Genomic DNA, 17,850 nt, shown 5'->3' with positions numbered 1-17,850 from the left:
CTATTCATATGGTTTTAAGTGGCTAACCTTTCAGAAGTAGTTCATCTCTTCTTCTTCCTAGTCTGTCTTATTCTGGAAGCCTTAGTGAAATTTATCCACCATTTAAAATGCATTTAAAGTACCTGTGATATAGCTTCCAGCATTCCAGATGCACATAAGTCACCACAGTATAACAAACTGATAGATGGGTGAAGGAGGAACATTTTTTACAATTTTTCTTTCCCAGAAAAGTTAGACAACTATTTGTTTCTTGAAGGTGACCATTTCTTCAGCCATGTTAGAATAATTTTGTTGCTCCATTACTTTATACCAACTTAGAGAAATTGGTAGAAGTTGCCATCTGTGGTAAATGCAATGCTTTGTTAGAATAGGCTACATTTGTTTCTTGATATTCTTGTGTACTCACTTATTATTCTGTCATTGACTGAAGGAAGGAATCTATGTATTCTTAACTGAATAAAACCTAATAAATTTGCTCCTATGGTTTGTTGATTTTGAAAAAATTTGCTCCTATGGTTTGTTGATTTTGAAAGGGAACTGGATAGTAAAATACACACCTAATCAATATCTTAATTTTGAATGCATTTCTCTTTTTAAAATAACTTCTAAACACATTTTTTTGTTGTCAAATTTATGACTTTTCATTTACAGTAAATGTGCTCCACCTTGTTTTATGTTCACTGTTGTGCTGGGTATAATATTCCACAGAAATTTCAGTTTTTGCCTTTAAAACACTTTAATTTTATAATGAAAAATTCAAGTAAAAAATGATCATTCAGAGAAAAAAGCATTATCATGTAAACTTTTGAAGTCTGAAGGATATTAATTATAAAGTATTTCAAATTATTTAAGAAGGTTATACTTCTTAAATTATTTTTATAATATTGTATTCACTGTAGAAAAATTTTCTATTTTCTTAGATTTGTTTGTAGTTTGCCTTGCATTTCAGTTTAATGAAAATCAAATATTTTTAATTTGTACATAATGTTTAAAGGAGTAATACATTATTTGATTGTTATCAGTCATATAATTCTATTAAAATCTCTTAATGGTATTTTTTATGGTAAAATTAATTTTTATTCTTATTGCCTTGACAGAATACAGATACAATGCATTTCACCATAGCTATTCAACACTAAAGGAGCCCTGGTAGTGCTTTGAATTAGATTCTGCACTACTAACAGCAAGGTTGGCAGTTCAAATCCACCAACAGCTCCACAGGGGAAAGATGAGGCTATCTGCTCCCATAAAAATTTATAGTTTCAGACACCCCATATTGTCACTCTAAGAAGGAACTGTCTTGATGGCAGTGGGCTTGTTTTTGTTTATTGTTTACTTATTGACTATCTCTTTATCCAACATTTTGCCTTTATGACAATCATAAACAATCTACTACCAAACTATTATGTATATTTACAACATACATCTGGCAGTAGTGAATACTGAGGTGCAAGGCAAGAATAATACTGACCATGATGGTTAAGGTTATGTGTTAACTCAGTTGGGCCACGATTCTCAGTGGTTTCCCAATTATGTAATGATATAATTTGGCAGGCATGTAATGACATAGTCATTTTCCATCTTGTGGTTTGATGTGTTCATCCTCCATTTTTACATAAATACAATTTTGACACAATGACCTGGCCTTTGAAACCTAACCATGTCCCTCAGTGAGGAGTGGGCATATTTAAAATTGAGAAATATCTGTCATTGTCATTTAAAAATAATTCCCAAGGTTAATTATATGTATAATGATAAATTGATAAAAAAATTTTTTTTTCTCTCTCTTTGAGGTATCAGGGTCTAAGGATTATATGTGTATAGAAAAGTCGCCATTTCGGTTCATTAACAGTTTCTTATGTACTCACAAGGAGCAGGCTGTGGTGAGACCCATGTGAAATAGTTCCCTACAGACTACTAAGTATAAGATAGTCTGTGCTTTACTTGCTTATTGTATAATCCACCCTGACATTACTTCAGGGATGTTTATTTATGTCAATATTTTCTAATTTGAACCTTAGTTTACATATGGCTAAATCTATGTTCTGAAATTTACAATAATGTGGGGAGGAAGAACTCCCTAAAATACTTAACTATATTTTGGCTGCTTTGAAAAGTGACTATGAGAAAGAAAGGTCATTGTTGTTGTTAGGTGCCATTGAGTCGGTACCAACTCATAGCGACCTTATACAAAACAGAAAGTCATTAGTTACTTCAAATTGCTCTTTTATTTTCTGTAAAATATGTCTCTAAATATTGGTAGAATCACATTTTCTTCTGCCCTGGTTTTAATTAATTTCACGGAGGAAAATCTCAGATTAGTTTTTAACAAATAATGTTGTTGTTGTTGTTGCTAAGTGTCATCAAGTCGGTTCTGACTGAGAGAGACCCTGTATAGGGTTTCCGAGGAGTGACTGGTGAGTTTGAACCGTCAGTCTTGCGGTTCAACCGACATTATGGTCAAGTTCTTACCCTGCAGCGCCACACCAGGTCTTGGAAATCCTTTGAGCAGTTCTGCTCTGTGCTATAGGGTTATGAGTTAGATAACTATGAGTTAGATTTAACATAGTGCCAATGGGTTAATTGGTATCATGTTACAGAACAGTACTTAATTAGGAATCAGAAAACCTGGGGTTTAGTTTCAGCTCTCTCTTCAATGATAGATATGATTTTGGAAGGTCACTTAAGTTTTATAAATTTGCTTACCCACCTTTGAAATGAAGAACTGAACAAGGTTCTCTCTAAAGGTAGAATTCTGTGGTTTTGATTTTGCTTTTAGAATGTTTGTTTTTAATATCAAAATACGGATACACTTTCTAAGGTATTTTCTGTAAACCCATAGTTTAAATTTTTTCTATTGTATTTGAACCACCACCACTACGCCCCTCTCCCTAAGGGGAGATCCTAAGGGCTAGAGTGGGAAATACTTGTTTCTCTATTCAGGCTTCTACATGTTTGTTCTCATTTAGTCCTTTAATATTTAACATGTTTTTATTCATACTCATATGAATATTTTACCTTAGAGGAAACCGTACATTTCTACCTTTTCACTGAAGTCTTGCTGTGAATCATCCCGTTTCTATCATTCACACTGACTAGCCCTAGTTCTGCTATGTCAAATTTGTGTGAGATCAGGCTGGCCTTGGTTGCAATCATTGCTAGTACAGACTTTTCACAATATCCATAAGCTTCAAGTACCACAATATTCTTTTCTTGCTTCTGTGTTTCTTTGAAAATATAGAAGCCACACTGCTGGTATATTCCTAAATGAAAGTCAGGTTACAACTATTTGCCCTTAAGACATTTCTTGTACTCCCCTGTCCATATGTCCCATTTGCATGCCCTGTGAACAAAGACTATATACACACACACACACACACACACACACACACACACACAACATGCAATGTCTTGGACACACACACACACATACTGCTTGACTTTGGATTCTGCACTTTAACTGGAAGCATTAACTTGCCTCTGATATGACCCCATTTCAGTTTGTGGGAGCTTTGGACTGTCAGACGTGACTTTGCATCTAACATGGAGTGGCTGCTCTGGGCAACCCATGAACAATGAGCTTAAACAGAAAGAATGAGGGTAATGTTTATTGGAATAAAGATTAGGCTTTAAATTCCTTGGGGGCTGAGCTAAATCCAATGTTTTCCTGTTAGCTGACATTTTTTATATTGATGCTGCTTTGGATCGTCTGGACAAGGGAGGGGAAAAAAAGAAGAACTTTAGCAAATCAGTATTTTCATACTGAAATGGAATTTAGAAGACTGTTTTAGCTGCTGGACAATCCCTGATTTAATTAGTTTTCACTGTGATGGAGACAGTAGCTTGACAAATTTTGTGACAATCGGAGCAATTGAGGGTGTTGTTAAGGGGGAAACAGTACAGTTGCTTAAATAATCCCGAGCCAATAAGCATTTGGTGGGTGGAGTTACGGTTGTGTGCATTTACTGAGCAAGATAATTCTGAATGAAGACTTTGAAGATTACACATGCTGGACGGATTCTGGTTCTTCTCTTTATACAAACAAAACTAGTGACCAGGTGACTATTCATTAGGGAATGCAGCTTGTTTGATAAAGATTGTTTTTAAAACATGTTAAGGATTTATCAGAAGCCTTTATGAATATTTCATGAGTTGATACATTCAGCTGAATGAATTCAGTGAGTGTCAGTGTGTAGCTTGCAGACAAACCTCATCCACAAGGAGGCTACTGACATAGGCAGCACTTTGGCACATTTTCAGAGCAAAGCTGGGCTGATAAAGCTCCTTGTGACAGCCCTGACTTGCCATTCTTCGAGTATGCTGCTCTGGCTTTAAGCAGCTCACACACTGGAGCTGCAGCTTCCCAAATTAAACTGGAAGGAGTTTGCAGACGTAACAGCCTTCTAACCTGCAGCAGTGCCTCTGCTATGTTTGAGGTTTTTGTTTTGGATGGTGAAAGCTAACACTCCATATAAGACATGACAGCAAAAGATTCTTCAAAGGGACTTACTGCTTCTGAATCTGAGGTTTGCATAAAGACTTTCAAGGAGCAAATGCACTTAGAACTTGAGCTTCCGAGACTACAGGGAAACAGACCTACATCTCCTAAAATTTCTCCACGCAGTTCACCCAGGAACTCACCGTGCTTTTTCAGAAAGTTGCTGGTGAATAAAAGCATTCGGCAGCGCCGTCGCTTCACTGTGGCTCATACATGGTAAGATGGAGCTATCTACTGTGCTTTTCAGAGTTTTAGTATAAGCAACAGTGGCTTAGAAATGTAGAAAATGGAAAATTTAGGTTTTATTTAATACATACCACAAATGTGAAGTGAATGTGGAGCAGGTCAGCTGAAGAATTCATCATGTACTCTAAATTATCATGTGCTACGAGCTGTTTCCAGCTAAAATAAGCTTTGAACCATATAGTCTTTAAAATTACAGTTTATCAAAACAGATAGCTAATTTTAGTAAAATTTAATAATGAAGGCTTTTTTTAAAGTTATGCTTTGTTTAATCTATGTGGAAGTTTTTAAAAGTCAGTGTTTTTGTCTGTGGTGGTTGTTTATGATTAAAAAAAAGGATACATAATATGTTTTGGCAAAAGAATGCCAGTGTTTTCATCTTAGTTCCACTTTATTTTTTGACACAATGCATAAGGTTAAACTTGATTTATTGCACTGTTATATTTGTAATGTACAAACCAGTGAGTTTTTTATTTATTGACTTTTATCTTTACAATGGTAACTTAGAGAAAGGGAAAACTAAGTTCCCACTTCTAAAATTTAATAATTCCTTTTATTATTTCAAGTTGCTGTTATCTTTAAGAGTCATTTGCTTTAAAAGTATGACCGAAATTTTATAGCTGTTTTGGGAATGCCAAGTAAATTCAAGATATTTCTTTAAAAATTGAACTCAACCTGCAACTTTTAATATATATGTTTACAAGGAGTGTGTGCAATAGGGTAGCCTTCTTAAACTAGTATGATATTAAAATATAATGAAAAGCCAAATAGAAATTAATTCAACTTCAACTATAAAAGTTAGACCACCACATATTCAAATTTCTTAGAAAGAAATACTTTCTTTCAGATTAAGATGCCCCCCCTCAATTTGGATAGCTATACCTATAGATTCTATTTGATAGGATCCATAACAATAAAGAACTTAAAGGCAGTTCTAATCCAGTGATTTTGTGACTGTATGCTAGATGGCCAACCAACATTATAAATTGAGGCTATCTGGTTTTTGGAAATTAATTTTTACTTGAATTTGGTTTTCTACTTATCAGAGATGTCTTTCTACCTCATATGTACAGTGCATTGGAGAAATTGAAATTACCCCTATGCAGTCATATTTGATGGACATTGCATGTTTAATACCTGTTTAATGATTAAAGTTTTGCCTAGGCAGTTGTATTTGATGGACACTGCATGTTTAGCCAACACATACCTCACCTGGTTAAATACGATATGATTATTCTTGTTCTCTGATATTAAACTGGTGCTCATACAGTTGCTTTCTTAGAAGATTTTTTTGGTCATCTTGGTGAATTAAATCTTAATATACAGTTGTGATCACTTATTTGTAGAATATAGAATACACGTGATGAATTTTTCAAAACCTACCAATAGTAGCTTTTGTGGAAAGAGAAGGTTTTATATATATAAGTGTATACTGATTTGAAGTTCTCTCTCTTGAGAACATATCGCACCCCTGATGTGTGTATATGTTTACGTATTTTGCCAAATAGCACAATTGAATAGGTGACAGATAGATGTATTGTTATTAGTTGTAATGAAAAGGATGAATATTGAGATTATGTGGTTAATTCAGAGATGCATATGTTTTACTACTTGGGTTTATGTGAAATCATTTTATCAACCACAGGAATGTTTAATATTAGTAAGTTAATTTTCAGATATTGTGTATCTGTTTGATACCTTAATAATATTTTTGTAGAATATTATTATTCTACAAAATCTCAATCGTGAATATATTTTTGTGACCTTTCTTTGAATTAGAATAGATATTTAATGAACTGGGAACATGGAAGTATGAATAGAGAGTTTTTCCTTTCAAGATTCCCAAAATTTTTTATTATTAGTTTGAAGAGAAAGTTTAACTCATGAATTATACAAATTTTCCACAAGTTTCCAGACAACAGCACATGACTTTAATATAATTAATAATAAAGGATAAAATAATTCATTACTCATCAAACATATAAAATAACTTTAGTTATGACTATGATTAATTTTCGCTGTTTTTTCCCAAAATTAATATTCTCCTTTTCTTATGTCTCTTTGGAAACCTTTTTCACAATTTTTTTTCAAGCTTGATTAAATCTATATATTTGTTCCTATGTCTTAATCTAAATATATGGATAGCATCCTTCAAATGTATTTTGGTGAAGTAATTTATTTTAAGAAAATATACCTAGGTCTTACATATTTTAATGTCTTTTTCAAAAATCACTTGCTTTGTTTTAAAAATATCATATGAAATAGTTACATGAGGAAATAAGAACATAGTACTTTGTTGGTTTTTTTTGCCTCTTTGTCATGATGAGCTATAACCAGTCTTTCATGATCAACGATTGGTATTTTCCAAGCATGCATTTAAGTTAGAAATTCCAAGATATGCACTTAGAAGTCTCGAAAAACATGTTATTACTTTACAGTAGACAGAAACTTCTTTTAAGAAGATTGGATTGTTTTGATTCCAGCATTGAAATTAAAGTAATTTTCATGATGAAGCTAAACAATGCAGAGGATGCAATTTATGTCTAAACCCACTTAACGTTTTTTTTTTTTTTTTTGTAGATTTCATAGTTTGGTCAGATAGATGTACATTTCTGGCTTTGAAAATCCAAGTTACGAAGTGTGAGGTAATGAGAGTGTTTGAAAATTTAAGAAATACTTGTGAAATTTTTACTTGGTCTTGCTTTTTAAATATCTGAAGAAAAGTAGATATTCAATGTGCTGTCACTAATTAGAGTATTTATACAATTTTAAGTCTGGAAGAAATTTGGATGATTATCTCATTGCTTCACTTTATCCTTAGGCAGGACCACAGTTACTCCCCCTCAATATATGGGGGTCTGCCTTATTTTTAAGACTTGAGAGAAAATCAAGTTATTTAACCTTACTTAATGCACAGTTTCACTATTTCATAGTCCAGGTACTGGAAAATTCCTCCTCATGATTAATCATATATTTTATAATAGAAATTATTTCTCTTCTTATCCTTATTGGGTATTGAGAAAAAATTTATAGGAACCTATATCAATCTGAAGATAATCATTAATTTTCCCCAGTTTTTTTTTTTTTAATTTGATCAACGCAAAAAATTGTGCACTGCTATGCAGAAGCAAGAAATAAAAAATGTTTCAATCACATGTATTTCAACACCTACTATGTTTTAAATGCTTTACTAGGAATTTTCATATATACTATCTAAGCTTCATTTGGTGTATCATAGTATTCCAAATTCATATTCTTTTCAATATAACTTGTTGCAGATAAAATTGTTCTGAATTACTTTAACTTTTTCCCAAGTATTTCTAGTTTGTTGATAATTATTTTGACTCTTAACCATCATTTCAAGCTATTTTTTGAGTTCTGAGTTACAAAACTGGACTCCATACCCATTGTTGGATTATCTGAAAAAATATAGATTTTAAAAACAAAAACAGGCCATACTTTGCCTGAGGGGTACTCAGTATTTCCACTGAGCTGAGGGCATTGGTGTTTAGAGTGGAATGAGAAAATTAGTTCCAGAGTTCTTAGGTAAGCATATTATTCATCCCTAACCTTACATCAGAATCCTGGTGTGGTGTTGTAGGACAAGAACTGGACAGATAACCAAATGGTTGCCAGTTCAAACCCAGCAGTCACTCCTCAGAAACCCTATACAGGGTCACTGTGGGTCAGAATCAAATCAATGGCAGTTAACCACCACCTCAAATCAGGAAAGAAAACTCCTGAGACATAAGGTTATCCTACCTCGTTTATGTGGCCTCCCTATTTTTGACTGGTACGTTACACACAATGGCCACTTTTTTGACTTTCTTTTCTTTGCACTAGCTTTGTATAACTTAGCCATCAGTTTTCCTCCAGCTTTAGAAGTATGATACTCTCTGAAGAAAACTGCTGCCCATGCTCATGAATGCATTCTAGGCACACTTATCCATACCTCCCATTATACTGTCATCTTATAGAGCAAATATCCTTCTGAGCTCCACTCTGTTTCATTGCCCATGCTTGCACAGGCAAAAAGATTCTGTTAACTATCAGTTAGTAAGAGAAAAAAAGGACCTTGGTATATGTGTGAGTGTGTGCTTTTTCCTCTTTTACCTGTTGCAGTCCTGGTGTGGCTCTGTGGGTTAATGCGCTAGACTGCAAGGTTGGCTTGAACTGAAAGGTCGGTTGTTCAAGCTCACCAGCCACTTCTCAGAAACCCTATACAGGGTTGCTATGGGTCATAACTGACTTGATGGCGCTTAAAAACAACAGCAACACTTTGGAAATCTTCCCTTACTTTAACAAAGTTCATGAAAGGATTGCTTTCGTGCTCAATCTTTGAGTATTAAAGAATGTAAATACATGGTTTATACTCCAAAGAAACTTACATTTGACAAGGCTAATCTGGAATAATTGGAGAAGAGTAAAAGGAAACCAATAAATAGCTATTGGTCTCCATTCAAATGGAGACTGAAGGAAATCAAAGTTACAAATAAACTAATCCAGGGGACTAATACCCCACATAAACCACAGTTTCTCCTAACCTGAGACCAGAAGAACTAGATGGTGCCCAGTTACCACTACCAACTGTTTTGATCAGGGACACAATAGAATGTTCCATATAGAATGGAAGAAAAATTAGAACAAACCTCAAATTCCTAAAAAATGGCCAAACCTACTGGACTGGTGGAGACTAGACACCTCCAAGACTAACAATACCGTAACATAACCTTTGAATATAAAATCAAAGCTATTTTTTTTTCTAAGTTTTTATTGTGAATTGAGTGATAGTTTACCAGGGAGAACATTGGTTTTACACTCATTGTTTCATTGCAATGATTACAATCCCCTCTGTGCATCGTGATTCAATAGCGTTTGCTTCTATTCCATCTGTTTTTTTTTTTTTGTTTTTAGTGGGGTTTTTTTTGTGTTTTTTGGTGGGGTGGGGAAAGATGTACACAAAAACAGTCAGGAATATACAACCATTTAAACAATCAAATGGCACATTCTGCAAGTCTGCCTCCTGGCCACCATCATACAGCCTTTCTCTTTCCATGAGTCTAGAGTTCTCAGCTGCTCTATTTCTCCATTTCCTCATCTCTGCTTCCATCTCTGGTGTTATTGCTTCTCTGGATAGGATCCCACATTCTGCTCATGCTCTTCTCCTTTGATGATCCTAGAGTCCTCTGTTCCTGAAATGTACAATTAACTATTCCCGCCCCCCACCCACCTTGGAATTGAAGCTATTTTAATAGGTCACCTTTCTGTCAGATAATAGATACTAGTTATAAAATAAACAGTATCACCAGTGAGTAATGTACTCTCTTAAACAATGAACTATCTGAGAGCAAATGATCAACCTTTACCCAAAAGCAAATGTGTGAAGACAATGAGGGGACGGGAAATTAGATAAATGAACACAAAACCAACAAATGGATATAATGAGAATGCTGACACACTGTGGAAATTCTAACTAACGACACAGAACAATTTGTATAAATTTGTAAAGAGAGAATCTAATTTGTTGTGTAAAGTTTCACCTAACACACAATAAAATACTACTCAAAGCAAAACAAAACAAAAAAGCAATTAATTTAGTATATGCTTGACCTTTCTCTGAAATTTAGGCACACTTATAAATTACAGAATTTAGTCCTACTTTAAATCTGTGTTTTGTATTATTTTTCGTTACCTTGTAGTCCTGCCTAGTAATATGGAAAATGCTTTAAGAAATACCTGTACCTTCACACATATATTAATTGGACATTTATTCGAATAAACACATTTGTTGAGAGCTTAGTATGTACCAAGTTCTGTTCTGGGCTTGTTGTTGTTGTTGTTGTTGTTGTTGTTAAATGCCATCAAGCTGGTTCCAATCCATAGCAACCCTGTAGAGGATTTCCAAGGAATGGCTGGTGAGTATGAACTTCTGACCTTGTAATTCAAACTGACCTTGTGGTCCAGTGCATTATCCTGCAGCACTACATGAGAGAAATAAAATGAGAAAGATAGAGCCACTGCCTTTAAAGAACAAATTTATACATTAATAATTAATTGTATGTGAATAATGCTATTGAGAAAGCATGCTTAACCTGTTCTGGAAGTCTAGAAAATAGCATTAGAGAATGTTTCATTGTGTTAGAGAAAGTTGAGAGAAGAGATGGCATTTTTGTGGGGTCTTGAATAATGAACAGTTTTCCAAAGGATTGAGCAGAAATTATGTGTTTTGATAAGCAACACAGTAATAAGAAGTCCCACTGGCAAATAATAGTAACAATTGTTTACATTTATTTGTCTCTTTACAATATACTAGATAATGTGTATTTATTCATTTAATTCCATAACATGTTCATGAGTTACATACTATTATTACTTTCATTTTATAGGAAAAAGGATGAAACACAAAGAAGAAAAGTAATTTGCCCACAGTAATACAGTAGTAGAGGGTGAGCATTAATTCATAGAGAACAATGAACTTAGTTCTCTGGAACTATAGCCAAAGGTCCAAGGTAGGAACGATAGATAGTAAGGGTAGATTGGAGCCAAGGTCTAAGGCTTCCTATAGCATGAAAAAAACTGGGACTTCTTTCTGCCATTAGTAGGAGCCCCTGCAAGCTTGTGAGAAGACTGACATAAATAGCCTATACTTTGTAAAGTAATTGTGATAACCTCCAAGACACAGTTCAGATAATGGCACAGCAAGCTTGCCAACTGCTTGACCATTAATAAGTCTAAAATCCTTTTGTGAAATCCCATTTCCTTTTATTTTTCCATTTCTCCCTCTTTCATTATCTACCAGTTCTTGTCCTTAGATGCTTATGGCACTTCCATCTCTACTTCTCTAACGTCATTGACAAGATATCAGCAGCATTGTGTTAGCGGCATTTAAGTGAATCTTAGAATGCGCTTGCCATGCTTTAGAAGCCTTTACATGGATTGGTCCCAGGCTACCTTTGAAATCATCTCCTACTCTCCAGCCATGTTAGCCTTATTGTTGTTGTTCAACCTCATGGCCTTTGTATTTGATATTCCTTCTGTTCATAAGATTAATATCCAGATGTGATCGGTTCACTCTTTTAGGTTATTACTTAAATATAACTTGCTAAAGACGACTTTACTGACATTTTGTCAGTTTTGCTTTCTAGCCCCTTACTCTGCTTTACTTTTTTGCTTAATGCTTATCGTCACTTGAAAATACGTTACAGATCTACTCTTGTTATTAGATGCAAACGAGTTGGTACTGATCTATAGTGACTTTATGAACAGCATAATAAAACACTGCCTAGTCCTACTCCAAGGAGTTCTGGTAGTGTAGTGGTTGCGAATCAGGCTGCTAACCTCAAAGTCAACAGTTTGAACAGTTTGAAACTATCAGCAGTTCCGCGGGAGAAAGATGGTGCGTTCTGCTCCCGTAAAGATTTACAGCCTTCAGAAACCCTGTGTAGGGTCACTATGAGTCAGAACCGACTCCATAGTACTTAACAACAACAGTCCTACTCCAAAAGAACTGCTGAAAGAGCCAATAGATCTATATTGGAAGAAGTGCAGCAAGAGTGCTCCTTGGAGGCCAGAATGGCCAAACTTTGTCTCTCATACTTTGATCTTCAGGAGGGACCAGTCACTAGAGAAGGATATCATGTTTGGTAAGGTGGAAGGTCAGAGAAAAAGAGGAAGACCCCCAATGAGATGGCTTGGCCAAGTGGCAGCATCAATGGGCTCAAGCGTGGCAACAATAGTGAGGTTGGCCCAGGATTGGGCAGTGTTTCGTTTTGCTGCGCATAAGGTCACTATGGGTTGGTGCTGACTCGATGGCCCCTAACAACAACAACAAGTCCTACTCCAACTTCACAATCATTGCTACAGTTGAACCCATTGTTGCTGCCACTGTACCAGTCCATCTCGTTGGGAGTCTTCCTCTTTTTTGCTAACTCTCCACTTTACCAAGCATGATGTCGTTCTCCAGGGACTGGTCCCTCATAATAATATGCCCAAAGTAGGAGTGACAAAGTCTAGCCATCCTGACTTCTAAGGAGCATTCTGATTGTACTTCTTCTAACACAATTTTTTTTGTTGTTGTTCTTTGGCAGTCCGTGGTACTTTTAATATTCTCCTTCAACAACATAACTTAAATGCTTCAATTCTTCTACAGTCTTCTTTATCCATGCTCCTACTTTCACATGCGTATGAGGTTATTGAAAATGCCTTGGCTTGCATCAGTTTCACCTTAATCCTCAAAGTGACATCTGTGCTCTTAAACACTAAGGTCTTGTGCAACAGGTTTATCTAATGCAATGCATTGCTCGATTTCTTGACTGCTGTTTCCCTGAGTGTTGATGGTTTATCTGAACAAAATAAAGTCCTTGACAACTTCAATCCTTTTTCTGTTTATCTTGATGTTATTTATTGGTCCAGTGGTGAGGATTTTTGCTTTCTTTACATTGAGTTGCAACCCATACTGAAGACTGTGGTATTTGATCTTCAACAGTAAGTATATGAAGTCCTCTTTGCTTTCAGCAAGCAAAATTGTATCATCTGTACATCACAGGTTGTTAATGAGTTTTCCTCCAATCCTAATGCCACATTTTTTTTTTCTCATTTAATTCAGTTTCTCGGATTTTTTGCTCAGCATACAGATTGAATAAGTATGGTGAAAGAATAAAACCTTTGCGCATGCCTTTTCTAATTTTAAACCATTCAGTGTTTCCTTGTTCTGTCTGAACAGCTACCACTTGGTCTACGTACAGGTTCCTCATGAGTACAATTAAGCGTTCTAGATTACTACTCTCTGCAATGTTGTCCGTATCTTGTCATGACCCTTAGTGGAGTCAATAAAGCAGAGTTAAAAATCTTTCTGGTATTCTCTGCTTTCAGCCAAGATCCATCTGATGTCAGCAATGATATCCCTCTTTCCATGTCCTTATCTAAATCTGACTTGTACCTCTGGCTGAAACTGAAGAAAAGTACATTTCCCTCTCAATGTACTGTTGCAACCATTTTTGAATTATGTTTAGCAAAATTTTACTTGCATGAGATACTAATGATATTGTCCAATGACTTCCAAATTCCATTGGGTTACCTCTCTTTGGATTGGGCACAAATATGGTTCTCTTCTAATCAGTTGACCAGGTAGCTATCTTCCAAATATCTTGGCCTAGGTGAATAAGTACCTCCAGTGTTGAATAATTTCACTTTGTAGTCCATCAATTCCTATGCCTTCAGTGTACATTAGACTTCTTCTTTCAGTATCATTCACTCTTGGTCTTATTCTACCTCTTGAAATGGTTGAACACCAATCTTTGTTTTTTTTTTGGTATAGTGACTCTGTATTCCTTCCATCTTCTTTTGATGCTTTCTGCATCATTCAATATTTAGCCCATTGTTGTTGTTGTTAAGTACCATGGAGTTGATTCCAACTCATAGTTACCCTGCACAGGGTTTCCAAGGTTGTAAATCTTTATGGGAGCAGAATGCCTCATCTTTCTCCTGTGGAACTATTGGTAGTTTCGAACTGCTGACCTTGAGGTTGGCAGCCTGACTCATAACCATTACACTACCAGAGCTCCTTATTTAGCCCATAGAATCCTTCAATATTGCGAAGTCGAGGCATGGATTTTTCTTCAGTTCCCTCAATTTGAGAAATGCTGAGTGTGTTCTTACCTCTTGATCTTCTAACTCTAGGTCTTTACACATTTCATTATATTTGACTTTGTCTTTTCAAGCTGCCCTTTGAAATTTTTTATTCAGTTCACTTACCTCATCATTTCTTCCATTTGCTTTAGCATCTCTTTTGCTGAAGAGCAAGTCTCAGAGTCTCTTCTGAAATTCATTTTGGTCTTTTCCTTCTTTCTTGTCTTCTTAGTGAACTTTTGCTTTCTTTCTACATGATGTTTTCTTGATGTAATCCTATAACTCTTCTGATCTTTTATCACTAGTATCTAATGCACCAAATCTGTTCTTCAGATAATCTCTAAATTCAAGTGGGATGTGTTTAAGGACATCTTCTGACTTTTGTGGACTTGTTTTCATTTTCTTCAGCTTCAGCCTAAATTTGCCTATGAGAAATTGGTGGTGTTTTCCACAATCGACCCCTGTCCTTATTTCAGCTGATGATCTGGAGCTTTTCCACCATTTCTTTCCTCAGATACTGTCAATTAAATTTCCATTTGGTGAGGTCACAGTATATTCTCATCTTTTATGTTGTCTTAATTAAAAAAATACTTGCAATTAAGAAGTCGTTGGTCTTACAAAATTCTATCACATGGATTTACCAGCCTGTTGTACTTTCTTTATTGTCTGTCACTCTCAATAAATCACAAGAAGGTAAGGATTCTTTGTTTTTTCCTATGTCCCTGACACTTAAAGGAAGGCCAGTAATGTTGAAAAAACTGAATGGAAAAATGAATTAACTTCCCATTTCCTTCTCTTTATTCTTAGAACTCTTTTCCTTCTATAGCCTCAGATTAAGGAGAAGGAAAGCATGTTTAGTTAATACATGTTCTATGGACATCCCTACTCTATCCTTCTCTTGGTTGCTATGATCTCTGCAAGTAGGGGTACTCTCTTCCTCTCTCGTTTTCTGATGTTGCAGATGCAGGTTTAATCACAACATCTCACTAGATGCAATGTATTTTATATGGCAGCCTGTTTAATTAAGCCGCTGTGTACACATCATACTACCTAGCCTGTAGTGCGGTAAAGTAAATATTTGTGAGCAGCCCTGTACTATTATTTATTTGATTATTCTTCATGCATCAAGCAGCACAGTTGGTGCTTTAGCTCAGAAAAGCACTTTACTTCTTTCATTAACATGCTCATTGGAAGTACTGTGCAAGGAATCCATTTGTCATTTTGCCTTTAAGATATTTACATATCATATAGTAGAATGTTTAATTATCTATGTTTTTCTATTGATATAACATTTTTAAAATTTGTATCCATTGCTCCAGTGATTTGAGCTTTTTATTGGATTTCCCCAGGGAACTTAGAAGTAAGAACTGTGACTTGCAGAATGAGGAAACTGTGAATTAATAATGCTTGTACTCTATAGAAAGCATCCCGCCTTCACCAGGGGTGAATATTTCCACTTGGCTCTGTCTCATTTTTCCTGAACTGGGAGGCTGGGGATCTCTGTCATTCATAGTAATTTATTTGACACAATTGTGTTGGAACTCCACTGTGTATTTTAAGTAAAAAAAAAAAAAAAAAAAAGTAATCTGTTGACCTTAGATTGTTTCTTGCTAGATTTCAGGCATTTTCCCTTTGGAGGGAATATGAACTCCTGCTTCTCAAGTCCTTTTGTGAAAGGGAAACACTTGTGGTACAGCACACTCCCTGACAGAGATGGCTTTCTCCCAATTTTCCTAGCTACAACCCTCACAACTTAGATGTGTATCAAACTATGTACATTGAAAATAAAGGGCTAAGACTTTGTGGTGTGGAATCAGGGAGAGCTGCTTTCAAACTATGTTTTGAAGCCTCAGTGTCCTGGGAGCCACTGTGGGGATTCCTTGAAAAATAGGATGGGGGTGCTCTGTGTCCTGTGCTAGATCTGAACAAAGCCCTTGGGTGTGGAATACTTTGGAGAAATCTCCTGCAGCTCTCACAAACTCCAAGTACCTGAAAATCACAAATGTAGGAGATAAATGAACAGAAAGAAAAATGTATTATGTATAATTGTGTTTGATAGATTTGGAAATTTCTAAATAGTTTACAAAATTATATGCATCTAACAACAACAAGAAGATGTCCAGGGATGGCAGAAGGATATATGTGGTGGGTGGTTGTGTATAGATCTGTGGATCTATACGTGATCATCAGTAAGTAAAGGGCATGGTTGAGGAATGATTAGCAGAAAACAGATTTATTTGACTTTTCCAAACTTTTAAATCAGAAAATGTCAAATCTACCAAAACATTGAAAAGTTTAAGGAATAACTTAATGAATACCCTTTATCATTATGTAGATTTCTTCATTTTTAGCACTGTACTGTATTTGCTTTCTTTCTCCATTTATCTGTTTCTGCATAAATAGAAAAACAATAGAGAAAAGGAAGAGGACAAAATTTGATGATTTGAAAAGATCAACAAAATCCATACACCTTTAACTAGACTAATAAAACAAAGAGAGAGAGAGAGAGATGATAGAAATAATTAAAATAATAAATAAAAGTGGGTGCAGATGCTGACCTTAAAGAAATAATAAAGATAATAAGACAACACTCGACTTCTGGTGTGGCACTGCCAGTTAATGCGGTCAACTGCAAGGCCATCAGTTCCAACTCACCAGCTGCTCCTTGGAAACCCTGTACAAGGGTAGCTATGAGTTGGCTCTCAACTCAATGGCACTTAGCAACAACAACAATATAAGACAATACTGTAACGATTATATGCCAACAAATCAGATGTTGCTGTTGTTACATGGCAGTGAGTCAGTACTTAGGCACAACAGAACAAAATACTGCCTTGTCAGCTAAGCTGGATGAAATGGACAATGATTTAGAAGCACAAAACAACTTACATCGACTTAAAAAGAAGTAGAAAACTTCATGAGAGAATAACAAGAGAATAAGTAACCATTAATAAGACTCAAGAAACATAAGTCCAGTACCAGATGACTTCATTGGGGAATTCTACAAACAATTAAAAATTAGTATCAATCTTTCTCAAACACTTGCTAATGAAGAGGATAAGCCATTTCTTAAGTCAAGTTCTGAGGCCAGCATTACCTTCATGCCGAAGCCAGATAAAAATACTACAAGAAAAGAAGAATATAGACCAATCAATATGCTTTATGAAGGAGACCTGGTTTGGCACTGTAGGATAAGTACTGGACTACTAACAGCAAAGTTGGCAGTTTGAACCCACTAGCAAAGGCACTTACCAACAATATATATGTTATTGTTAAGTGCTGCCGGGTCAATTGTGACCCATAGTGACCCTGTATAGGGTTTCCAAGGAGCTGCTGGTGAGCTTGAACCATAGACCTTGCAGTTCAAACTGTCAGCCTCACAATTCAACTTTGCAGTCTGACTGCATTAGCATTAGCCCACAGCACCACACCAGGACTCCTAACAACTTATTTGTATGTATGTATGTATGTATGTATGTATG

At 35.5% G+C, this 17,850-nt stretch overlaps 1 protein-coding gene across 2 annotated transcripts in view; it reads left to right on the top strand.

Moving 5' to 3' along the window:
* Positions 1-17,850, top strand: part of PDE4B (phosphodiesterase 4B, cAMP-specific) — an 814,686-nt gene that overhangs the window by 84,161 nt on the left and 712,675 nt on the right. Inside the window, exon 1 of one of the 2 annotated variants that reach the window (XM_006862449.1) lies at positions 4,307-4,714. The exons of the other annotated variant lie outside the window; for it this stretch is intronic. Within the exon in view, the coding sequence (XP_006862511.1) occupies positions 4,479-4,714 (236 nt within the window). The 5' untranslated portion in view covers positions 4,307-4,478. Of the gene's footprint in view, positions 1-4,306; positions 4,715-17,850 lie in introns of those variants that run through there. 2 annotated transcript variants of the gene reach the window in all.

The sequence above is a fragment of the Chrysochloris asiatica genome, unplaced genomic scaffold (assembly GCF_000296735.1).
Source record: "Chrysochloris asiatica unplaced genomic scaffold, ChrAsi1.0 scaffold00048, whole genome shotgun sequence".
NCBI lineage: Eukaryota > Metazoa > Chordata > Mammalia > Afrosoricida > Chrysochloridae > Chrysochloris > Chrysochloris asiatica.
This window is presented reverse-complemented; position numbering and strand designations above follow the sequence as displayed.